Source organism: Callorhinus ursinus, unplaced genomic scaffold (assembly GCF_003265705.2).
Source record: "Callorhinus ursinus isolate GAN/ISIS: 27379988/994484 unplaced genomic scaffold, GSC_fseal_2.0 scaffold4, whole genome shotgun sequence".
NCBI classification, from domain to species: Eukaryota; Metazoa; Chordata; class Mammalia; order Carnivora; family Otariidae; genus Callorhinus; species Callorhinus ursinus.
Genome location: NW_027397066.1, coordinates 126,811,227 through 126,836,470, shown reverse-complemented (window position 1 = coordinate 126,836,470; position 25,244 = coordinate 126,811,227). Strand labels below are relative to the sequence as shown.

The following is a 25,244-nucleotide window of genomic DNA, read 5'->3' as shown; positions in this document are numbered from 1 at the left end:
GTCAAGGATGTGGGGAAAAGATAACACTCTTGCACTGTTGGTGGGCATGTAAATTTGTGCAGCCACTGTGGGAGAACAGTGTAGAGGTTCCTCAGAAATTTAGGAACAGAACTACCATATGAGCCAGCAATTTCACTTCTAGGTACTTACTTAAAAAAAAGTGAAAACACTAATTCAAAAAGATGTATACACCCCTGTATTCATCACAGCATTGTTTGTAGTAGCCAAGATAAGGAAGCAATCTAAGTGTCGATCAGTAGATGAATGGGTAAAGAAGATGTGCTATATATGTACAATGAAATATTACTCAGCCACAAAAAAGATGAAATCTTGCCATTTATGACAACATGGATGAACCTAGAAGGTGTTAAGCTAAGTGACGTAAGTCAGGCAGCGAAAGACAAGTGTATTGTATGACTTCACTTATATGGGGGATCTAAAAAGCAAAACAAACAACAAAATAGAAACAGACTCATAGGTACAGAGAACAAACGATGATGGTTGCCAGAGGGGAGAGGGCAGGGTGGGGGCATGGGATGGATGAAATAGGTGGAAGAGGATTAAGAGGTACAATCTTCCAGTTATAAAATAAATAAGATATGGGGGTGTAGTATGCAGCATTGGGAATATGGTCAATAATAGTGTAACAAGTTTGGCGACACATGGTAATTGGACCTACTGTAGTGCCCATTTTATAATGTATATAAATACTAAATCATTATGTTGTATACCTGAAACTAAGACAATATTATATATTAATTATTCAATAAAAATTTTAAAGCAAAATTAAAAATTTTTCAAAGGAACGAATTCTTAATGTCTTTGAACCAAATTTTCAGTTCAAATTTCATAATAGTTTTACACTGTGCATTAACTATGCTTATTATACATGCAAACCCATCTAACCATCTAGTGAAAAGATATTTCTTTGAAGGAGACATTAAATTAAATTAGCCAATATCAAGTTAATGAGATTTTCCTGTAGGCTGAGCTAAAATTTAGTGATCATTTGCATTTTCAAAGTACTTGGTAATAAATTTTTATTAAAACTGGGCCAAGAAAGCCCAAAAGGGGATGATTGGGTCCCTACAATACTGTTGTTGAATAGGAGAAAATGCCACATTTCCACGGAGGAAGATTTACTTGAGAAGGTTACTGGCTTCTACTCTCAAGGGTTGTAAAGGAGAGTGAGAGGGTGACGAGCAGGCATATATATCATTCATGAAGCCATGTAATGGGCTTTTGTAAACCATAAAGCTCCATTAACGTATTGGGTATTATTACATTTGGTGTTAAGCAGACCACAAAGCAACTCCCACATTTTAGAAAACCAAGAAAAGGAAGTTAGAATGAACTAAACCATTTGGAGGGGTACTATAATCATAATTGTACCTCACAGGACCAGGAAAATCCTGTCGTACACTGTTTATGAAGGAGGGCCAAAGCATTCTGTGCTGTACTGTAGAGACATACTAAGTCTAAAATAAAGCAAGAGGAGATAAGAAACAGACCACAAGTGAAATGAGTTGGCTAAAGTCACACATACAGATTTCTAGGGCCAGGAAGTCAAATCTATGCCTGAGAAATTCCTTTTCTTTGAGAATTACAATTACTGAATGAACAGTAGACCAGAGACCATAAAGCTTTCAGGTATCGGGGAGGGTCTCTAGGAAGACTGTTTCACCAGTGTAATTACCCATGAGGATAGGCTTGGTCTTTGCCAACTGTGTCTTCTGATGAGACACACAGGATGAAAACTCTACTATTTCTCCTGCCTTGAGAGCCAGGGAACTGTCCATCGTAGGACAAGATGACTGTGTTACAAAATCTCACAAGGGACTCTAGGGCAAGGAACATTAGGAGCCCCTGGAACAGGAGCAGATGCTTCCGTGTCTCCTGTTCTCACCGTGGGAACTTGGGGCTTCCAGATCTTCTCTCAAGGAGGCTGCCAACCAGTGCAGGAGGAGAGTCAGGAAATACCACCTGGTATATATAAGGAATTCGATGCTGGCCATTGAACTCAGGACCTAAGAAGTGGTACCAGTTCCTGGGGAAAGAAGAGAAGGAACATTTGTGGAGGCTGCTCAGTAATTCCAACAGACAAGAACACCTCCTGTCTTTGAAGTTCAGCAAAAACCTGGGGAATTATTTTGAAGTTGGAGTGTAAGAAGCCATTCCAAAGCAGATGAACAAAAAGATGGCACCTGCAGGGGACAGTACATGCAGAAAGACCAACTTCGCCAAGAACTAAAATGCCTATCCAAACACAACAAAAGCCAAAGTTCAGAGATGTCAGAGCTAAAGAAAAACTGCAAAAAGCAGATGCAGAGAGGCTCCAGTTAGGTGTAGAATATTAAAGAGGAGGAAATCCCTAATCAGTAATCTTTCAAAGACTGTTGGCAGAACCGGGGCATAAAGCTGGACTTAGGCAGATAGTGGCCTCCTCAGGAGCCAGTCCTCTCTTCTCAGTATTTACGTGTGCGGGACACAGCAGTGCCTTCTACAGCGGCCCTGACATTCCTGGGCGGTGGGAGGGCTCCACCGCCCCCCTCTTTTTTTTTTCCTGAATTAAAATTTTCTCATTTAGAATACTTGAGAAACTAAAAAGATGCTTAAGATCCTGCATAAAAATAACACCACTGAGAGAAAACTACAGCTAGTATTTGACACAAGATTAGGATTCTCTGGTGTGTAGTTATTAAAGTACATCACCTATAACTTTGTTAAATTTCTACATCTTTATTTTTTTAATTTGCCCTTAATTATTAAGTTATCTAACAACTGTAATTTTGAGAAAACCAGTAAGAGTTCTTGCCTATCTGCTAGATTGTTTTTCTTTGTTTGTTAATCTTAAAGATGGCCAAAGATGTGAGTGAGTTTTTTTCAAAATCATAGCAGTATTTGTCAGTGAGGGGGGGAATATGGGCAGCAGTGTATTTAGAAGGCGTGGATTAGACTATGGAATATTGCAGGGTTTAGGCACTGGTGACTCGCCTCACTACATTAACTGAACTCATTAGTGACACCAAGTTTTAAGGACAAGCTTAATTTGTTTTTAAAAATGGGATTTTGAAACATACTTAAATAATCGCAGTTACTGGCAATTAATCATTCGGTATTTAAGGAAAAGTTAATATTCAGTTTGAATTAAAGCACCATGGAAGTGAGTTTTAACTCATTCATAAGGTGAGAAGGAGGAAAACAGTCTAAATTAGCCCAGAGAACCCCAAGCGACAGTTCAGTCTTCCCTTACAAAAAAAGGCAGTGTAATTTTAAAGGGCTAGCATTTTTTCCTATGTATTATACTCATTTCCCAATCCTTGGGCTACACCATGTTTGAAGAACCCTTTGAAATAGCACAGTTTGGATCCTTTACCCTAAAGAAATCTTCCTGTTGTTCTCTATACTTCCAATTTTTCCCTTCTGCTGTTAGGCTCATAGACTCCTGCTCTGCCTATCTGTTCTTTTTTGAGTTCTCCTCCTTTACCTTTTCTGCTTTCTTGGACCTTTTTCTAATCCTCTTCACATACCTTCCTTTCAGGCCATCCTTTAAGCTCCTTTTATGTTCTGCCTCCTCCTAGTTCAAAAGCCACCGCACAAAGTATAAACCACCTGGTGATGAGAGATCTGCCTGTTTGGGAAGCAAAACAAACTAATCACCACCTCACTTACTATATGTTTAAACTGAGGAGCAGTGCATATCTTATGTGTTGTCATGGGATAAATAAAGGCCATATATTTTTTTTAATTCCCCACAGTGCGTGCTTAAATTGCTACTGTGTATGATTTTAGCAGCATCCTTCATACCTTGTGAATCTGCTGGGTGCATAACCACGTGGTACCCTCGGGTAGGCTATGGTCCACAGCAGCAGACCCCCTGTTCTCCTCTCTGGTTTTACTTACATTAGGACTTGAAAACTTAGGTAGGAAGAAGTAATGAGTTAATATTGCTTAAGACAAAAAACTCTTAAGCTACTTTCTGTAACTCAGCTACATTTCCCCGTAGAGATATAGCCAAAAAGTTGTCCATAATTCCTCTTGACAAGCTCCTGTTTCAGATTAACCTTAACTAAAGAGCATTCTCTGGTAATTGTAGGAATCTGATCACACGGGTCAAACAGGAGGTTCTGTGCGAGGACCCCCAAGGTTGCCACCAAGGTAAGTGAAGTGTGGGAAAACTTTTAAAAAAGTAAAACGCTGCCTGGCTGGCTCATTCAGAAGAGCATGCGGCTTTTGACCCCAGGGTCGTGAGTTCGAGCCCCACATTGAGTGCAGAGACTACTAAAAAAATAAACTTTTAAAAGGTAAATTAGATAAGAACTAATGATTCAGAGACTGGACTCTCTTTTCTATCATCAAAACTTGAGTTTTGGGGCGCCTGGGTGGTTCAGTTGGTTAAGTATCTGCCTTCGGCTCAGGTCATGATCTTGAGGTCCTAGGATCAAGCCCCACATGAGGCTCAGTCTCTCTCTCTCTCCCTCTCTCTCTCTAATAAGTAAAATCTTTTTTTTTTTTTTAAAGGTTATTTATTTATTTATTTGACAAAGAGAGACACAGCGAGAGAGGGAACACAAGCAGGGGGAGAAGGAGAGGGAGAAGCAGGCTTCCCGCCGAGCAGGGAGCCCGATGTGGGACTCGATCCCAGGACCCCGGGATCATGACCTGAGCCGAAGACAGACGCTTAACAACTGAGCCACCCAGGCGCCCTAATAAGTAAAATCTTTAAAAACAAAACAAACTAAACAAAACTGAGTGTTTGGGTCTTAGATATTTTGGAGAAGCATTGAACTCAGATTCATCCAGACCACTAGCCTCTAGTCTGCTTCCCATGGCAGGTTGTAGGAATCTCTGCCCCTTCTTCCTTTTCACATAATCCAACAACTCACAGAGCACAAACATGGATCTTTATTACTTTTCTTCAGTGAATGACACTCCTTTCTGAACCTAAAGCAACTCCATTTCTGGAATGTGTACATGCACACATACACACGCACACTCCCTGTTATGAGAAACCAGCCTGGATTTTGGAAGTACCTCTAAAGGGAGACAGGCTTTGTGAGCTCAGAGGTTACCTGCCCTCCTGAGTTCCAGGGCTCTTTGAACAAAAAGCTATGATGCTATCGGAAGGTATTACTATGTTGGAAATTATTTTTATCATAGGGATTGAGGGACGGCTTTCAAAATAATAGTTCTACCCCATTTTCAGAATTAGCTTTCTTTATATTAATCTAAATTAGGGCTTTAATAATAATTCCTATAACATGAATATTGGGGGAGTTTGATGTTCCTTTTCTAATTACATATGAGACCCCATCGGACATACCTAATAACTTATTATTAGCTTCTCATCTGAGACTTTCTTGGTAGAAAGTGCTTAGTCTCCTGAAGTCGTCATGGTGTGTTTCAGAGTAAATGGGGCCTTAGAGAGCTCATGATAGTAAAGGCTTGTTTGTCTGAAACTAATGAATCTCTAGTGCAAGATAAGAGGAAGCTGGAGCATCATGACATTTCCTCTAATAATGTTTAATGCAGCAGTCATTTGCTCAAAAATAGCATACCCTGCATGTTTTAGTAAATTATATTACACCAGCAGAAAGCTGTGTGTGTGTGTGTGTGTGTGTGTGTGTGTGTGTGATAAAGAATAAAACAGGGCCCTAATATTGATCAAACATGGACTCACAGCTACCACGTTGACTTTCAGACCTGTAAATGGAAAAGTTATACCAGCTCGACAACCTCCTCCCAAGGGAGCCCCTGAGAGACCACCTCCCCCCAAACTTTCTGCAACCAGAGCATCCAATAAAAAACTGCCTTTTAATCGGTCTTCTTCTGACATGGATCTTCAGAAAAAGCAAAGTAACTTGGCATCTGGACTCTCAAAAGCCAAGAGTCAAGTCTTTAAAACTCAAGATCCGGTGCTGCCCCCTCGCCCCAAACCAGGACACCCTCTATACAGGAAATACATGGTAATTGTAGCTTTTGTAAAAATGTTTCTAGTCAAAAGATTTGTCATAAAGTATATAAAAGATCCATTATTCCTTAGAAAAAGATGATGAGACGAATGTGGAATTGCCCCTTGATGCAAAGAAGGCTTTAGATAAGTAGGCCAGAGTGAAACCTAGGTCTTTAAAGCAGGGTTTCGTTATTAGAAGAAATGTAGAAAGAGGAAGTAGGGCAGACAGGGATTGTAACCTGCTCTCTGATGTGACCAAACAGAAACTGAAAAACCTGACCCAGTGGGCTATACTGATGGGAGAAGCTCTGACATATTATAGTTCATAACTTGGTATAGCTACCTTGCCCACAGACTAAAATTTAAAGTGCAATGGAAGGGAATTCCTCATTAGGATGGATGGTTTTCCCCCTCACTTTCCCCTTTTGTAAACCTAATTATCATGGCCCATTTAACAGTCACTGGTTAGAAGTTTTTAATCAATAATCAAGATCATTGAGGTATTAATTTTGTTCTCTTTGAATTTTTTTTTTCATCTCTTGACTTCAAACATTTGTCCATTTCCCACACTTGAAAACGGAGCTGATGTGCTCTCTCTCTACTTTGGTTAGGTTAGCCTGATAAAGTGCAAAACATAAAAATAAGGAGAACAGCTGTTTTCACTTTTTATTAAACAATTATATGACAATGGCTTTTAACAAGGCTTTTAACAAGGACAGCAATTTGATGTTGTTCTACATTTCCATCATTGTGCCGGAAACTGTTTCCACCTTAAGCCATTTAGGACTTTCTAATTCTCCTAAGGGAAGGGTATAGACAGATAAGAAAGATGTAGTATACTCATTTTCATTTAAACTGATGAAATTTTAATTGTTAAAACCCAGAGGTGTTCTTTGACTTTAATAAGAACAGTGGCTGATGTATTGAGTACTTACTATGAGCCAGATATTGTTCAAAATGCTTTACGTGTAATAAATAACTCATTTATTCCTCACACCAACCCTGTGAAGTAAATACTGTTACAATCTGTTATACAAATGAGGAGAATAAGACATGGGAAGGTTAAGGAATTTGTTCAGGGTCACAAAGCCAGTTAATGGTAGAGCCAAGATTTGAACATAGGTCAGCTGGCTCTGAGCCCATGCTCTTAGCCATTAAGCCATACTACAAGAGTAGTGTTACTAGCTGTAAAGTCTCTGCTTGCCTTGGACATCCTATGTTAAGAGTCTCATTCAGGAAGAACCATATTTTGTTTATGGTTCTTAGCATAGCTGTATAATGTCAAAAAAAAAATTTGGATAGCTTGAGTTAAATTCAAAATGATAGTGTGTTAGAGTAGTGTGTTTTGTTATGAAATAATTCTTTAAATCTCTCATTTTTTCCATGGCCACCCTTTCATTAAATTGCTAATCAGGAATCTGGTTACTTGGGAGCCTGGGACTCTTCACAGAGATGCTGGGAATCAACAGCACCCAACCCAGCCTTACAGGGCCACACATCCTTGCACTCTTGAGTCTGCTTCTGAGTGATCGAAGGGTCCCAGCAGCCTCCCTTTCCTTGTTGGAAGTGAGCTTGTGTGCTCACATTTCTGGGTATGCCTTTTATATTTTATAGGCCCTCTGACCTGTACTCATCAGCCAGAATTTACCAAGGCTGGGAGCAGAGCCCTCTGGCCAGGCTGAGCTGCAGATAGAAAAGCCATTCTCAGATCACACAGCTGGGTAGGCCAGGAAGTGACCCGGGTCAGGCCGTGAACTAGGTTTAACTAGACACTTGGTATCAAAGAGACTAGGAGAAAGTGAGATTCAAGGCAAATGGGAGCAGTCAGTTAGGCACTAGGGCGGAGGCTCCAGTCCCCCTCCAGCCTTCAGAAGACAGCCATGGAGGACCCTGTATTAAAGACCAATCCTGACAGACTGTGAAGTCAGGTGCTGAGCATTGATCCAGATGCTCAGGGGACTTGGTGGGCCTTGTCCTACAGAACAGAACTTCCAGGTTGTGTTTTGTTAAAAGGCACTTGTAGCCACATTAAGCCATCATCCTGTGGGCTCAACTGCACATCCCCAAGGACTGTGAGTATTCATGAGAAATGGCAGGCCGCACCAGATCAAGAGCTTGAGGGAGCCAAGCCAAGAGTTTAACTGCTAGAGAAGTTGTGCATTAGGCACACATGTGAAATCTCCACATTATCAGCAGCTTATGAGGAGGTTATATGATTGCGAATAATCCTTTTATGGGTTTGTGTTTAAGCTGTCTGTGCCTCATGGAATTGCCAATGAAGACATTGTCTCCCAAAACCCTGGAGAACTCTCCTGTAAGGTAAAGTAGAGCTCTTTCTTTACTGACTAATGTAAAAAAAAAAAAAAAAGAAAATCACTGGCCGCTGTTAGTCCTTTACATTATTACATGCTTTAGGCTCCAAAGATTAAAATATGAAAAAAGTAATAATGTTTTATTAAATAATAATTGCCTCAGAGCATGGTATTGTGCCTTACAGCGTGGGGACGTACTTGTGATGCTGAAGCAAGCAGAGAATAATTACTTGGAATGCCAAAAGGGAGAAGATATTGGCAGAGTTCACCTGTCTCAGATAAAGATTATCACCCCACTTGAACATCTTAGAAGCAGACCAAACGTAAGGAATTAATACTGTACAGCCCTCATATCACACACGGCAGCACATTTCATAGAACTATTAATTATATCTCATCCTCAGGTTTTTATTAGCACGCTTATTTTAACCAGACTAGAAATTACGGTAGTGTTTTATTTCATTTTAAGAATAAATTACTTCTAAAAGACTTGCCACTGCCATGCTAATCACTTTGCTACACAGAATGGCTACCATGTGGTTAGCCTGCTTCATCTTATGCTGACTTACAGCGGCCAGAGCAAGAGCTATTTATTTTTGAAATAATGTAAACATGTTTACCAAAGTGCCAGAGATTAGTTTTCTCCCAGAATGAGTAATTATTTTTAAGGGGGCCCTATAAATGCTAAGTCTGACATTAAGAAACACTTCCCTTTAAGATTTAAGCTTAGAGTAACCTTCATTTCTCTGATTATAGCTCAAAATAATGAAATGAAATGTAATCCAACAACCTAAAGTCACAGTGTAGGCCTAACGAATTTGTGGAGCCTGGGAGAACACAATGATTGTTGAAGGTCATTTGTTTAGCAAGAAAAATTGCACTGAATGATTTATTATAGAGGTATATTTGTAAAAGAGCTTCTTAAGTTATCCAGGTAAATTTTCACTATCTGGTAGTTAACGGGGCACACATGAAAAATAATAGCCACCTATCATTTAACTCAAGGGGAAGTATTTGGTTTGCCATTTGTCCTAGTTTTCAAAATCTAGTCCAATTCTTTCTACTTAGAAGGCATTTTATCTTTTGAAGTTTGCTAAGAAATGTAAAAGTTGGTATTTTGGAGAGCAGAGAAGATATGTGTTAAAGTAGTCTCAGCTAGGATACTGAAATTCTAACTTTAGTCCACACAGGAAAAGTTCTCCTGTTGCTCATTTTCTCTTCGTTTTGGTACAGCATTATCCATCTGTCACAGCTGTCCTTCTCTCAGAACACACTGGTGGGTAATACTAGGAGTTGTACTGCCAAAAAGCTTTCCTTGATAAAAAAAAAAAAAAACTAAAAACAATTAGAAGTTATTCTTTTACAACAGTCCAAAGTTTTTTCCACTTCATGTATGTGTTTGAGACAGAGAGAGCAATAGCAAGAGAGAGCAGGAAGTGGGGGGAGAAGCAGGCTTCCCACTGAACAGGGAGCCCGATGTGGGGCTTGATCCCAGGACCCCAGGATCACGACCCGAGCCTAAGGCAGACACTCAACCGACTGAGCTGTCCAGGTGTCCCAGTTTATTCCACTTTGAACGTTACCTTCCTTCCCCTTATACCAAAGACTTGAAGACACCTGGCCTCCATTGGCCAACTACTGGCGATACAAAAATGAAGCCTTCTTTAGACTCTGGGTTCATGGCTAGCGTTATATTTTTTTAGAAAAATAAAACTTACCTATTTGTAAGCCTAGTTTTAAGGTAAAAAATTCTAAAAATGAGCTCTACTCTCCCTTACCGTAGTAAACAGAAAGTAATGAACATTACCAGTTGAGGTTGCATGTCTCAGATCATGGGAAGTGGGAGGTGGTTACCTAGGGCCTGGTTGTGAGCAAAGATTTTTGTTCCAGCGAGCTGGGTTTCAGTTCAGTATACATCACCCCAGGCGGTTCTTTAACCTCTCTAAACTTAAATTTTTTTTTTTTTAAGATTTGATTTATTTATTTGACAGTGAGACAGGGAACACAAGCAGGGGGAGTGAGAGAGGGAGAAGCAGGCTTCCCGCGGAGCAGGGAGCCCGACGCGGGGCTCGATCCCAGGACTCTGGGATCACCACCTGAGCCGAAGGCAGACGCCTAACGACTGAGCCACCCAGGCGCCGTAAACTTCATTTTTTTAATGTGGGAAATAGTTGTGATAATTCCACAGAGTTTTTTTTAGAATTGATTTATTGTATGATTCCATTTATATAAAAAGTACAAAAGAGGTAAATCCAGAAGGTAGATTGGTGGTTGCCCAAGGGCCGTGGGGAAGGTGCAGGGGGAGTGACTGTTGATGGGGAGGGAGTTTCTTTGGGGAGTGATAGAAATGGTCTAAACTTAGATTTGGTGAGAGTTGCACAATTCTGTGAATTTGCAAAAACTATGTACACTTTAAATGGGTGGTTCTTATGGTCTGTGAATGAGATACCTCAAAGAGGTTTAAAAACTTAGAAGAGCTAATTAATGCATATAAGCTGTTTAACCTGATGAGTGGTACATAGTGAGTACACGCTAAATATTAGCATTTTTTATGACTCGTTTGTATCAGCAATTATAGTCCTATTAGAAAGAGCTTTGGAATATATTCGATTGACCTCCCAGACACCCCCCCTGATGGCGTGGTCTGAGTCGTGCTGACCCCTTGTGGCCGGCCCTGTGAAGCCTGTGTCTCTTGCCCCTCAGCTGCCAGGCCGGGTTGATAGCAGCTTTGCTGAGGAAATCCTTGCATTGAAGACAGAGAAGGGAAACATAATTGGGAGGCTCAAGTTACGTCCCGCCTCATCCACCCTCCCATGCTTGGTTATGCTCAGATTGTAGGGCCCTTTGAAGAATCTTGTTTGTGTTTGGTCTGGGGTAAGCCTCCTACTTGATTGTTTCCAAATGGATAGCCATCTAGCCTGAGACCATTTACTGAATAGTCATTCCTTTTTCCACAGATGTAAATCAGAAAAATAATGAAAACCACACACATACACACCTATAATAACTGAAGTAAATAGTTTTTTAAAGCCCTTCCCGACTGCAAATACCTCATAGCTCTTTCCACAATTCCTGAAAATCCCATCATGCTCATTTACTTAGAGAAAAGCACTGAGCAGCTTCCAAGAAAATATCAGGGTTACTTTGGTAGGCTAGTGTTGTGAGCTGCCATCAGCCATTACCGTCTTGGCCTCAATTAGTATTTTTGTTCGTCTGACTTGAGAGAATACAGAATGCCTCTGCAGGGGGCATTTTGGTTGAAAGATGAGATAATAAATCTGCCTTCATTTAGTTCACATGTTTGCGAGTGTTGAAGAGTTCTAAGTTATAACTCCAAATAATACCTTTTAGTCAGATTAGATGAGGAGGAGGAGGGTGTTAAGCCTGTCTGTTTGCATTAAACAAGAATAACAACTGCTTGTCAGTGAGAAAAGGTCACTCTTCAACTATACGCTCTCCCCTAACCAATCTAGGAAGTTGGCTACATGGGTAGAGAATATTGAATTCTCTTTGCTAATTTACTTAGAATTACTGTTGAATAAACCATTTAGATTAAATAGAAAATCCAGGCGAGGCATGGGAAGTAGTGTTGTTGGCCTTCAAATTAGAGAAAGCATTCAGTTAAGTGGTAATAAATGAAATAGATTTTACTTTTTGTGAATTATACTTTTGTGGAAGTCATTAGCTCTTTTCATTATGAAAGGCAAGAGAGTATAAATTGCAGAGCTTTCTTCTTTTACCATTTTAATGAAGACTCAACTTTTAAGGCTCTGTTCTTGAGATTTAGTACTGATCATAATTTAAGGAAAAAGCGACCTTGGCAAGGTACAGAGATCAAAAACCACTACTTCAGAGTAGAATGGTACCAGTTTTTTTTTAAAAAAATAATAATAGGGGTGCCTGGGTGGCTCAGTCATTAAGCGTCTGCCTTCGGCTCAGGTCATGATCCCAGGGTCCTGGGATGGAGCCCCGCATCCGGCTCCCTGCTAGGTGGGAAGCCTGCTTCTCCCTCTCCCACTCCCCCTGCTTGCGTACCCTCCTCTCTGGCTGTCTCTCTCTCTGTCAAATAAATAAATAAAATCTTTAAAAAATAATAATAAAAATAAAAACTTAATTCCCTTTTATTTTACTCTCTTGGTTTCAAAAAAAATGCTGGGGGATGTTACAATTGAGCGTTATTTCTGTCCTCCCTTGGCAAGGACACATGCCTTTTCAACTTGATAATGATTCCCTTGTTTGGCTCAACTGTGTGGTTTGCATCTTGTACTCAGAATGTAATTGTGTCAAGAGGATTCAAATGAGGGGAAAAAAAATGGTCTCAGAGTGAATAGCAAATCCAGGATCCATCCTGCACACTTCACTCAAAGCCCTGTTTTCCCCACTCAGGATCCAAACCATGCTCAGAAGCCTCTTGACAGTAGTGCCCCTCATGCTGTTGTTCTTCATGATTTTCCAGCAGGTAAGCACATAAATAATCAAGTGCTATAGAGCCTTAGGATCCCCAGGCAGTCATCTTCCCTGAGTTAACCTCTCGAGGACATCTTCATTTTCTGTGCCAACAGAGTTCCATCTTATCTATCACCCTGCCTTCAGGAAGGGTCGATTGTACCCAGCCATTCCAGAGAGCTTAGCTGCATTCCCTTGCCTTTGAAATTCCCTGTGAGAAAGAGTGAGGGGAGGAGGCAGAATGAGGGGGGATGGGGGGGGGGGGTTCCCTTACAATGAACAAAGAGCGAATTGCCTACCAATTGCAAACTTTTAACTCTTTAAAAACAGTGCATACCAATTAATAATTACAGTGAAATTCATTCTAATTTAAAAAGTGAAATAATTTTCTCCTAAGAGTTGCAAAATCTGCACATATAGCTTAGCTGTTACTTACGAGATGAAAATATACATTTTTTGTAATCAATTTATTTTTGTTTATTTTAAAGATTTTATTTATTTATTTGACAGACCGAGAGAGGGAACACCAGCAGGGGGAGTGGGAGAGGGAGAAGCAGGCTTCCCGCTGAACAGGGAGCCTGATGGGGGCTCGATCCCAGGATCCTGGGATCATGACCTGAGCCCAAGGCAGATGCTCAACAACTGAGCCACCCAGGCGCCCCTGTAATCAATTTTTAGATACCTCTTATATCCAAGATTGCAAGGCTACAAATAAACTCCTGATTTATTTAACACCTCTTTTGATCTACTTGGTAGAATGGTTTTTATTTTAGTGTGAGTACATTTGCTTCCTAAAGAGCTGTAGTAGTCCTTTAGTTAATATTTTGAGATTAAAATGATTTTTAAGCATGATTGAGAATAATATACCATGTCTATAAAATCTTTCATTGTTCAATTATGTATTCAGCAAAGGGTTTATATTGACCCAGTAGGAACCGTTGGCCAGCACAATTTTTTTTTTAACCATTACCTATCAACCAATGCATGGTAAATGCATCTAATTTGGTCTTCAAAGAGGAAGCTCATAATAATAATATGCCCCCCAAAATAATATATTTTTAAGTCAATTTGATTGGTGTAATCTGTTCTCAGAATCACTAGAACATACTGCCTCAGTGAACAGAAGTAAATGTTACTGTGTGCTCTGCTTTAATCAAATCTGCAACCAAGAGAATTCATCATATACATAATTATAATTTTATGTTACAGAGCAAGCTGATGATTTGCACCTCACTGCTGGAGAAATTGTTTATCTTCTGGAAAAAATAGACCCAGATTGGTATAGAGGGAGATGTAGAAACCAGATTGGCATATTTCCTGCCAACTACATCAAAGTAATTGTAAGTAGGGTAGTGCTTGTTTAAATTCGTCGTATATTCTGTGGGTTCTGTGTAACTTGCAGTTTGGAAAAAAACAGAAGCCTAGATTCTTATATTCTAGTTCATACTCTTCCATTGATGTATCTGGTATTTGGAAAATTCAAAAAATAAAGGTTTGTTCAACTAGATTATGGTTAATTATTATATTATATGGAGTATTGGAACTTAATGCCTAAATGCTATCTGAAATCCTAAGGTAGAAAATGACTGCAGGTCAACTGGCGAACCAACTCGGAGGGGTGGGTAGGCACTAAATGATATATATTAACTCTTTGAAACCTTTAGTAAACAACAATTAAATAGTACCAGATAGTTCCAAAGGAATGTTTTCTGAGGTTATGGTGCCACTTATTTTCTTTAGAGTACATTTCACTTTTGGTTTCTTTCATCCTTTCCATTCCCATTTATTTCCATCTTAAAAAAAAAAAAAAGATTTGGGAATACTAAAGTACTTTCATTGGAGGTAGTGGTCCATTCATGGTTTTTCACATAATACTTCAAATCTGATTGGGAAAAATTACATATATATATATATATATATATATATATATATAATATATATATTTAAAAGATCTTATTTATTTGACAGAGAGAGAGCGAAAGAGGGAACACAAGCAGGGGGAGTGGGAGAGGGAGAAGCAGGCTTCCCGCGGAGCAGGGAGCCCAACGCGGGGCTCGATCCCAGGACCCTGACCGAGATCATGACCTGAGCCGAAGGCAGACGCTTAACGACTGAGCCACCCAGGTGCCCCTGGGAAAAATTATATTAAAGCATCAGAATTTTTTATGCCCTCACAACCTACAATATGTGAGTCCATATTGTAGAGCCCCCCAGTGCTAAGCCCGGGTATCTGTGAAACACGGAGAGAAAATCAGAATGCCATTTGAATATTTATATCAATAGGAAGAGTATGACTCAGTCCCTGATATAACTTACTGATGCTGGAAGATATCAGTAAAGCTAGCTTAAATCATTGAGCATTAACAGCTTGTTTGAAGGGGAAAAAGCCAAGGATTTTCCATTACATCAGAAACCTAGGAAACAAAACAACAGAAAAGCTGTATTTTTCAAATATAAATGAGTTTGAGTCTCTTGAATTCTAAAATGCGGGTCTTAAAAATTTTCCAATATACATATGCCCTGATTCTTTAGAGAAATCTTTACCACATTCTCTAAATTAATATTAAGAATAATGTTAGTTTTAGCACTCTCTCATTTTTCTTCTGCTCAATGTAGCAGTACTTTAAAAAGCACAGTGACCACACTGAAATCAGTCACACCGAATCTGCCGCATTTTGGTATAAATGCCACTTGTAAACCTACAACTTTAAAAAATTGTTCTAAAACTTTTAGAATTTATCAGGAAGGGTGCTGATTCTTTTCATATAAACTTCAAAACCTTAACTTAGTTTTCAGACTTAGTGCATTATGGTCAAATATTTTATGACGGCCCAGCTCTACTGAGCCTTGTAAATAAGGTATTCTATAAAGTGCCTGCCCCTTAATAGATGCTCACTGAGTACTCATTCCTTTCTTCCTTCCGTATTCACACTGAAGGAAAAGAAAATGGTCCAGAGTGAGGAAAAAGAGAGAACTCACAAGTTTGATTGAAAGGTTTTATCTGGGGTTCAGGAAAGCCTGGCAGAATTCTACCAACGCTTGGAAATTGGTAGGGTGGTGCATGAGTGCCTGCTGCCTAGTTTCTGTCTTCTGTCCTCCTCATCTGAAGTTTTCAACTTAGAGGATGTGGGAGAGAGAGAACCCAGTCCACGGTAGAGCGATATCAATGTGCTTATTCCAGCAAATAAGAGGATTGATTGGCTATTCAAGAGAGGCTATATCCCAGGTTACGTATTTTTTTTCAAAACTCAAATTCTGGATTTCTTACCTTTCAGCACCCATGGTACTACTTCATCAGTTTAGTACCTACCTAGACTGGTTCATTTCAATCCCATATTTCCTAATTACCTAGCCTTACATTTATCTGAAAACAAAAAATTGTTGCCTTGACGTTGTCTTTACAGATTGACATTCCAGAAGGAGGAAATGGGAAAAGAGAATCCGTTTCAACTCATTGTGTTAAGTAAGTTTTATTTGTGTTCTTTTGCACAAAACGTAAAGGAGGACGAATTACCAAACTTGAAACACTTCAGATACGTGTGATTATTCACCTTCTCAGCGTGTCTTTGTAATTATGAGGAAAACTTGTTTAAAAAGCTTTAGTGGTGGGGGCACCTGGCTGGCTCAGTTGGAAGAGCACGTGACTCTTGATCGGGTTGTAAGTTCAAGCCCCATGTTGAGTGTAAAGATTACTTAAAAATAAAACCTTTTTTTTTTTTTAAGATTTTATTTATTTATTTGACAGAAAGAGAGACACAGCAAGAGCAGGAACACAGGCAGGGGGAGTGGGAGAGGGAGAAGCAGGCCTCCTGCTGAGCAGGGAGCCTGATGTGGGGCTCGATCCCAGGACCCTGGGATCATGACCTGAGCCAAAGGCAGACACTTAACAACTGAGCCACCCAGGCACCCCCCAAATAAAATCTTTTTAAAAAGTAAATGAATAAATAAAAATAAAAAGCCTTAGTGGATTAAAACTCTGAGAAATGCAGCATGCCAACAGAAGCTGGCAGGAGCGACGCTCCATGTCGTACAGGACGTACAGATAGCCACTGACTCACTCCTGCAGCCCTCCACACACAGCCTGGCTTGAGCTTGAGCAGAGACCGTTTCGTTATCCGATGCATTTTGTTTTGGTCTTCCTGTGTTTAGCTACCAGCAGATTATTTAGAAGGTTCAGCTATTTTTTTTTTTAAAGATTTTATTTATTTATTTGACACAGAGAGACACAGCGAGAGAGGGAACACAAGCAGGGGGAGTGGGAGAGGGAGAAGCAGGCTTCCTGCTGAACAGGGAACCCGATGAGGGGCTTGATCCCAGGACCCTGGGATCATGACCTGAGCCAAAGGCAGACGCTTAATGACTGAGCCACCCAGGCACCCCTAGAAGGTTCAGCTATTTTTGTCACCGAAGATATTTTAACCCTATAGAAATCGGAACCCTACAAAAACTGCTAGACATTTTGCACTGTTTTGTTTTTAAGAGGAATGAAAAGAAAGTAAAGGAAGAGTTAAGTTGGAGGGGTCTTCCTTTATGTCTGAAGACCTTTCCGTGAATTTATATACCCTTTCACGCACCACTGTAATTCCTTGGTGATTTAAAACACCACCACAGTGCAACTCTATATTCCAGTTAGATGAGCAAATTAGTAGAATTCACTACCTGCTAAAGACTGTAAACCTGTCTTTGAATAGGTCAGACATAAGGAGATGCTCTCCAAGGACTTCAGAAAATAAATGCAAAGGTTACCACAAATAAGAAAACTTCTGGGGCGCCTGGGTTGCTCAGTCATTAAGCATCTGCCTTTGGCTCAGGTCATGGTCCCAGGGTCCTGGGATCAAGTCCCACATCGGGCTCCCTGCTCCATGGGAAGCCTGCTTCTCCCTCTACTGGTCCCTCTGCTTGTGTCTGCTTGTCTCTTTCACTGTGTCTCTCTCTGTCAAATAAATAAAATCTTAAAAAAAAAAAAGAAAACTTCTGATGTCACAATAGTTGAATTCTGTTTCAGGCTCAGTTTTTCTCCGATTTTTAAGCAGTGTTTACTGTGTCAGCAGGTTGAATTTAAAGTGGGCTTTCACAGCCACCGATCCATTGACCTGACTTAAATCAGACTTGGATTGGTGCCAGGACCAACCTTGTCTCTTCAGGCAGTTGCATCCCCTTGATTGTTGCTATTGAGACTTCCTTTTTAAGCCTTAAAGCAAAGGTTTGGTATTAAACCATGCCTTCTGGAGACACAGTTTTATCTCTACTTTTATCTTATTTTCAGTCAACAGTTGCAGATCATTAAAAGATTGTTCTCATTCTCAGAAGTGAAGCCTTTTTAAAGGTGATTACAGAAATCATCTTTAAAACAACAGTGTTAAGTTTAAGACTTACAATTTTTCCAGTTTGTTTTCTTCAAACTTTGTAGTTGTGAAGACCATGTATCTATATAGACAACTCACTGATGATTCATTATATATTGAGCATCTCCTCTGTCCAGCTGATGCCCATTGCATTCTGCCATGGAAGTTTCATGTCTTGCCCTGAGATTCTCAGGGTTGGCACTCCTAAACTCAGTGCAGTTATGATTGAGAGGGTTCAGATTCAGCCATGGATTTCTGTGGCCCAAGCATACAAAGACATGGAATGAAGTAAAGGTGATCAAAAGATGTGCCAACGTAGATTGGCCCCTCAGGCACTCATTTGGAATTCTGCATGTACTCTGTGACCTTGACTTTAGCCTTTTTTTCCTTTAGCGTTTTGAGTGAATGGGTTCATACCTAAAAGGTAAGAACTATCATTTAGAAATATACCTTATTCTTTTTCACAGAAAATTTTAAATTATGCCTAGTGTATCTTGGTCCATAGTAACACAGAGTAAATATTTATTGAAAGACCAAATGAAGGTTTTAAAGCATTTTGAAAGTTAGTACTCTCTAGTTTAACACATAACCATGATCTTCTTTGTTCAGAGGCCCAAGATGTATCGCTCGGTTTGAATATATTGGAGACCAGAAGGATGAGTTAAGTTTCTCGGAGGGAGAAATTATTATTCTTAAAGAGTATGTGAATGAAGAATGGGCCAGAGGAGACCTTCGAGACAGAACTGGGATTTTCCCCCTTAACTTTGTAGAACTCGTGGAGGACCATCCCACCTCTGGTGCCAGTGTTTTAAGTGAGTATAAAAATACGGTTTTTTATTTTGTTCTGTCCTAATTCAACTAAACCAAATAATACGATAATACTTAAGCTGATTAATAATTCATACTTTTTAAAGTAGAAAGAAAAATTATTTTTAAATGGTAATAGTCATTATTGGGATAGCCATTGTTATAATCTCTCAAAGATCTGGTTTTGGTGTTTTAGGTAATGAGCATTAGCTTCATATCAGAAATGGCGAAGAATCAAAAACTTTGAAACAGAAGTGGACTATCTAGTATAACTAATGTGTATCCCCCACTTTACAGTAAAGAAAACAAGCCCAGAGAGGATGGTACCAGTCAGAGTTAGCCAGTACATGAAGAGACTGATCTGGAGTCCCAGACCTCTTACTCTCTCTGCAGTTTTTCTCCAATGCTAGTACATGGTCTTTACATATATCTAAAGTTTTAACTTTTTTCTTTTTCTTTAACATAGACACAAAGGTACCACCGAAGACCAAAAAAGATGATTATGGTGCAAATTCTCAGGTAGGCTGCTTGAATAGGCAACTATTGAAACTGGGTTTCATCTCTGGGAAGAACATTAAAATCATAATTACCAAGAGAAAATGTTATAAACCATTTTTCATTTCATGGAGCAACTGTTTGAAATAAATGGATAGTTGGTTACTGTCTTTATTGTGTATAATAGAGCTCATACAAATGGGTTATAAAGACATGCTGCAAACCCTGACAGCAAACAGGGAAAGAGACATGATTAGAATATTCATAAAAGAGATACTCTTGTGACTGATACTAAAAAAATTTTTTAAAGGGTGCCTGGGTGGCTTAGTCAGGTGAGCATCCAACTCTTGGTTTCAGCTCAGGTCGTGGTCTCAGGGTCGTGGGATCGAGCCCCACATGGGGCTCCATGCTCAGCACAGAGTCTGCTAGAGGTCCTCTCCCTCTCCCTCTGTTCCTCCCCCTGCTCCCTCCTCCCTTCAAAAAAAAAAAAAAAAGATTTTAGTCACAAAGATGGTCATAGTGGTGATTTTATAATAGGAAAAAATTAGAAGCATCTAAATGTGACCATTATTAGGAGAATGTTCTGAGTCTACGAATACTAGATTTATAAAATAAATGTCATGGGAGGAAAACATACGTTATAGGGAAATTGAATATATAGCATAAAAAGACTAGAAGGAAATATACTTAAGTTGCTAACATGCAGTTGCCTTTATGTTGTAAGATTATAGGGGGTGGGTTTTTCCCCTACTTCATACATTTTCGAACTTGCCAAATGTTTGGGAACATTTGTATTATTTTTATAATGGGAAAGAGAAAAAATGGATTAAAAATTTTACGCTGTATAGCATGACTTCAAAAGTGTTAAGCGGAATAGGAATGTGGATGACTTCCATTGTTTTTAAAATGACCTATTTTAGAAGAGTGAGCCTGATGGGGTCATTGTTTATCACAGTGTCACTGGTAATTGGGCTGTGTGTCCCTGAATTCTTGGATCCCTGCCCACTGATAAAGTCAAACAGGAAAGAGGCTAACTACAGTTCTCCAGAAGGAAATGTTCACATAGTACCTGCATTTCTTGGGAGTTGAAAGTACCATTCTTGAAGATACGGTTACTCAAGTGCAGGAGCAAGAGGGGGTTTTGTTTATTTTGTTGTTGTTTTTGTATTATATGCCATCAGTTGTGGCGAACTTCAGATACGTTAGGTGCTGTGCCAAGTGTGCTCCATGCATTATCTCATTCAGTCCTCACGACAACACTTAGCAACACTAAGACGAATCTGAGTTTCGGTCTAGAACCCAGACCTGTCTGGCTCCAAGCCTTTGCCTTCGCATTTGCCTCTCCTCCCTGCTTGAGCTCCTCGAACGTAGTGTTCCCATCCTGACTTGGCAGAGACACCTTTTTGCAGAGCAAATCCTTCCTCTGATGTGTGTGGGGTAAAGGTATTCTTGTTGGAGCATTCCATCAACTAACCTACCATGTTTGGGTTATTACTCCACCAACCTTAACGCTAACTATACCTCATAAAATTAAAAGGGTGAATTAATGAAGTCCTATACGATGGAATCTGATAGCCTCTGAATCAGGTAAAGACCTGGAATTAACAGACCCATTCTGATCCTTCCTAATTTAGGTAAAGAAGAGCTTCACTGAAAATTATATGCTTCACCAGAATTTTTTCATAGTGTCATAAATACTGTACATAAATACCATATGCTTTTACCTAATGTTTTTAATGTAACTCATGTTACAGATGTTAAGATCACAATCAGCAAAAAGTTTTTGCTTAAGCATTGTATATACCTTAAAAGCAGAAAAGCTACAAATCTCATCGTATCTGTCATTTAGAATTCTATTTTAAGAAAAAAGTTATTGGAAACTTATTTCTGAAAGTTGGTAGCAGACATAAAGTCTTGGGTGATTTAAAGAAGCCTTCAGGCTTTGAAATCTTTGACCCTTTAGCTCTTTTTTTTCCCCACTACTTTTTTCAGCTTTATAGACATCAATGTCAAATAAAATCTCACATTTCTTACCAAACTTCTGGTTTGTAACAGGATAGTAGTCTTTCTGGAGAATGGTGTGAAGCCCTTCACAATTTTACAGCAGAGACCAGTGATGACTTATCCTTCAGGAGGGGAGACCGGATCCTGATCCTTGAGCACTTGGACTCTGAGTGGTGCAAGGGCAGACTGCGTGACAGGGAGGGGATTTTCCCAGCAGTCTTTGTGCGGCCCTGCCCAGGTATGGCAACTGTAGAAATGACTGTTACTCTCAGAGGGGAGCCCAAGACCTTTGGAATGATAGATACTCCTTTTCCCTCCGACCATGCTCAGTTTAACTTGTTTGCCTGCACTTGAAAGAGTTGATTCATAAATGTATGCAAACTCTTTGAACTTTGTTGGAGATGTGGGGGAAAATAAAGACAAAAATGCCTTCACTTAATAATAATGGCTAATTTTGTCTACTAAATGTATGCCGTATAGTTGTTTTTCTGGTAAGAAAACATCATCTTTTTGCAAGTTAAGTAAATTCAAAATTAATTGAAATTATTCTGTCCCAGGAATGAGAAGCGGGGGGCTTCTTAAAATTTTTGATTTGTGTTTTAGTCCAATGTCTCTCTCTGTATATATAAATTTTTGATGTCTTCACAGCTGAGGCAAAAAGCATGTCTGCTTTAGCACTGAAGGGGAAGAAGGCCAAAGCCTTATATGATTTCCATGGGGAGAATGAAGATGAGCTTTCCTTCAAGGTCAGGATGTGTATCTTTTTATAACTGCATTAAACAGCTATAAATTTTGAATTGTCTTCCACTGAAGAGTGGAACATTTGGGTGGAGTATTGATCATTAGCCGGGAAGGAACAGATCTCAGACCCTAACTCTAATGGACAAGATTAGAGAAGGTGAATAGGGCACATTTAAATTATCAGCAAGGCGTTTAAGTACTTTTAAAACCTTACTGGCCTGATAGTCCCACAATCCCCAAATGAATTCCTTATTCCTAGGCCTTGTAACATCTGATCTCAGCAATACTAGAATTTTCATTGGTAGCCCTAGTGAAGGATAATTCTCTCCATAGCTTTTGCAGCCTGTTACTGTCATATCATTTGAAATCAGTGGAGAAATCAGATGGTACCTACTACAGTTGGCCACTGCAGGCAGCAGTCTTCATAAGACACTGGAGTCTTGTCCATAAAGATACTGACTAGACTTTGGGGAAATGATCCCAAAAGGTTAAGTTCCTATGCAAAGGTTGCTTATTTATGTGTGTATGTATATATGTATGTAATCTTTGCACCCAGCGTGGGGCTTGAACTCACACCCCCGAGATTTAAAGAGTCACATGTACTTCTGACTGAGTCAGCCAAGCGCCCCGGCAAAGGTTTTTTTTGTTTTGTTTTGTTTTTTTAAGCAGCCTAAAATTTCATCTTACTTTACCGAAGAAGTGCCTCTTCTTTTTTGTTTGTTTTTTATTTTTAAATTTTTTTATTTTTGTTTTTGTTTGTTTTTTAAAGATTTTTATTTATTGAGAGAGAGAATATGGTAGAGAGAGAGCACGAGAGGGAAGAAAGTCAGACGGAGAAGCAGACTCCCCGCCGAGCAGGGAGCCCGACGCGGGACTCGATCCCGGGACTCCAGGATCATGACCTGAGCCGAAGGCAGTTGCTTAACCAACTGAGCCACCCAGGCACCCCTTTTGTTTGTTTTTTAAAGAGTAAAAACAGAATATTTCCATGATCCTCTTTCCCCAGCCTACAAATGGACCATGGTCAGAGGAAGGCACTCAGGACAGTACATTGGGACAGTTCCAAGAGGAAGGAGGGTGGGTTTAGCAGCAGTTGCCATCAGAACAGCCTGAGTCAGACACTGGGAAATTCTCCATCGTGGGATACTCAGCCAGAGGCAGGAATGCCATAGAAAGAATTAAAGCATCAGAGAGTGATTGGAGAAGAGGAAACTTAAAACAGCAGGTGCCCCACAACCTGTCTAAAACAAAACGAGGGAAATGAAGGTGCTATTGGGAAGTCACGGAGTAAGGGGCATGCAGAGATAAATCAGTATAAAGTTGTTAAGTTTTCTATTTTGTTATGGAGTTTTCACATTCTGGGAATTTCTTCCTTTTCATATTAAAGTGTCATTTCTCTTATAAAATGCTGTTAGTAAATGATATTTCTTATGCAGAATTATAATTTGGTAACCTTGTATCAGTTCCTTTTTTCCCCCCTCCTTAATTTCTTGGTTCTCAAAGTCCAAGTGTTTGGGAACTATTGCCCTTGTCCTTTTTAGTCATGGGAGTCAGTGGCTCAAATGTCCATTCTTTTTATCTTTACGAAAAATGTTACTGCAAGTGAACAATCTGAATTCAAATTTTTTGGATGTCATTTTGGCCTTTGTTTAAGTTACGTCAGTGTAAATAACAGAATTCATAGTATTCTCCAGAAAAAAAGGTTGCTTTCATTTTACAAATGACTGACTATAAACAAGGTCGTTCTCGAGTTTTTTAGTTAAGGGATTCATTGTTAATCATTATTTTATTAAATATTCACAGAATATTAGTAGAACTTTTTTTGAAAAAGAAATGTCTTAGCCATCAGAAAACTGACATGGTTCATATGGACCAGAGTCCCCCCCCCAAAAAAAGTTTCAACTATTATATTATAATTTAGGAACCAGAAGCAACTTATTTATAATAGAAACTTTGAACAGCCAGAATTTTTATGGATTTTGGCAGAGTAAAGTAAATTAATGACGTTTGATAGTCAGCATTTTTCCTTTCCATTTTCCATAAAGAAAGGCCTTAAATTAAACCATTTTTCCAGAGGGCAGTGTACTGGTGCTATAAATAAAATCCATTTAGCCTGATAGAGATTCTTAAAAGTAGCCAGGGTCATCCTGAACCATGAGAGAATCTTAAACCCAGATTCTAAGAAATGGTTAGAATCCATAAAGAACAAAATAGTTTCAGGAGATAATTTCAAAAATGATGTCTTCATCTGTTGAGGAATTATAATTCACACATGAATAAGACAACACAGTGCCTTTGACTAACTTGATGAGGGTAAATCAGATGTTCTGAGTCAGGGAGAAGCTCTTTTAAAGACAGGAATGAATGTAAATTTGATCGTGAGGCCGTAGAAGCATGGAATAAACCAAATGGTAAAGGAGGATACCATTATGTGGAAGAATGAATGTATAGTACAAAATGCTCAGGATGTTGAGAAAAGGCAGTTATAGTAAGAGCCTTTCTAAGTAAAAAATCCACTGTAAAATGTGGTGGCTGTGTTTCCCAGTGCTTAGCAACACCGGCCCTGAAACCATACTAGATTGGAATCCTGTCCACTAGCTAGACATGCAGCCCCAAGGAAGCTGTTTAATCTCTCTGAGCTTCAGGTTCCTTCTCTTTAAAGAAGTTTATAAAAATCTCTCTCTCAAACGGCAAAGTAACAGTACCCTGGGACTGCAGTGTTGTTTAAATGGGTTAATTCCTATAAAGTGCATAGAGTGTAGAGTAGGACTATCTATGGTAAGCACATGGACCCTCTTACCTTCAAGTCTTTGCTAAAATGTCACCTTCAGGGGGGTGTTCCCTGACTGGAACTAATGAGATAGCAACCCCACACTTTCTGTCCTCCTGAGTCAGCTTATTTATTTGCTTCCCTACTCTAAAATGAGGCCTTTGTTCCTTGCTGTATGCGTAATACTCAGAACAGTGTCTGACACATATTGGGTGCTCAATAAATAATTGTTAAATGAAAAAAATAGATACAACCTATATGACATCTAGGACTGTTCTTAAAGAAGAATTTTGGATTAGGAGTAGTGAATTTGGGGGGGCACAAAATGCAAGCGGGAAAATAAAGGTGCAGTGAGGGTGATAAAACAGTGA

General features: G+C 39.5%; 1 protein-coding gene across 13 annotated transcripts in view; it reads left to right on the top strand.

The window, feature by feature from the left end:
- The window catches only part of SH3D19 (SH3 domain containing 19), a 176,025-nt gene that overhangs the window by 148,644 nt on the left and 2,137 nt on the right, over positions 1–25,244 (top strand). For 12 of the 13 annotated variants that reach the window (XM_073892365.1, XM_073892354.1, XM_025874307.2 and 9 more), the window contains 11 exons: positions 4,097–4,158; positions 5,702–5,966; positions 8,204–8,272; positions 8,451–8,588; positions 12,652–12,724; positions 13,921–14,051; positions 16,116–16,174; positions 18,666–18,868; positions 19,330–19,382; positions 21,414–21,600; positions 22,011–22,108. In XM_073892365.1, the coding sequence (XP_073748466.1) occupies positions 4,097–4,158; positions 5,702–5,966; positions 8,204–8,272; positions 8,451–8,588; positions 12,652–12,724; positions 13,921–14,051; positions 16,116–16,174; positions 18,666–18,868; positions 19,330–19,382; positions 21,414–21,600; positions 22,011–22,108 (1,338 nt within the window). The remainder of the gene's footprint in view (positions 1–4,096; positions 4,159–5,701; positions 5,967–8,203; positions 8,273–8,450; positions 8,589–12,651; positions 12,725–13,920; positions 14,052–16,115; positions 16,175–18,665; positions 18,869–19,329; positions 19,383–21,413; positions 21,601–22,010; positions 22,109–25,244) is intronic. The other variant, XM_073892357.1, reaches the window with a different exon arrangement.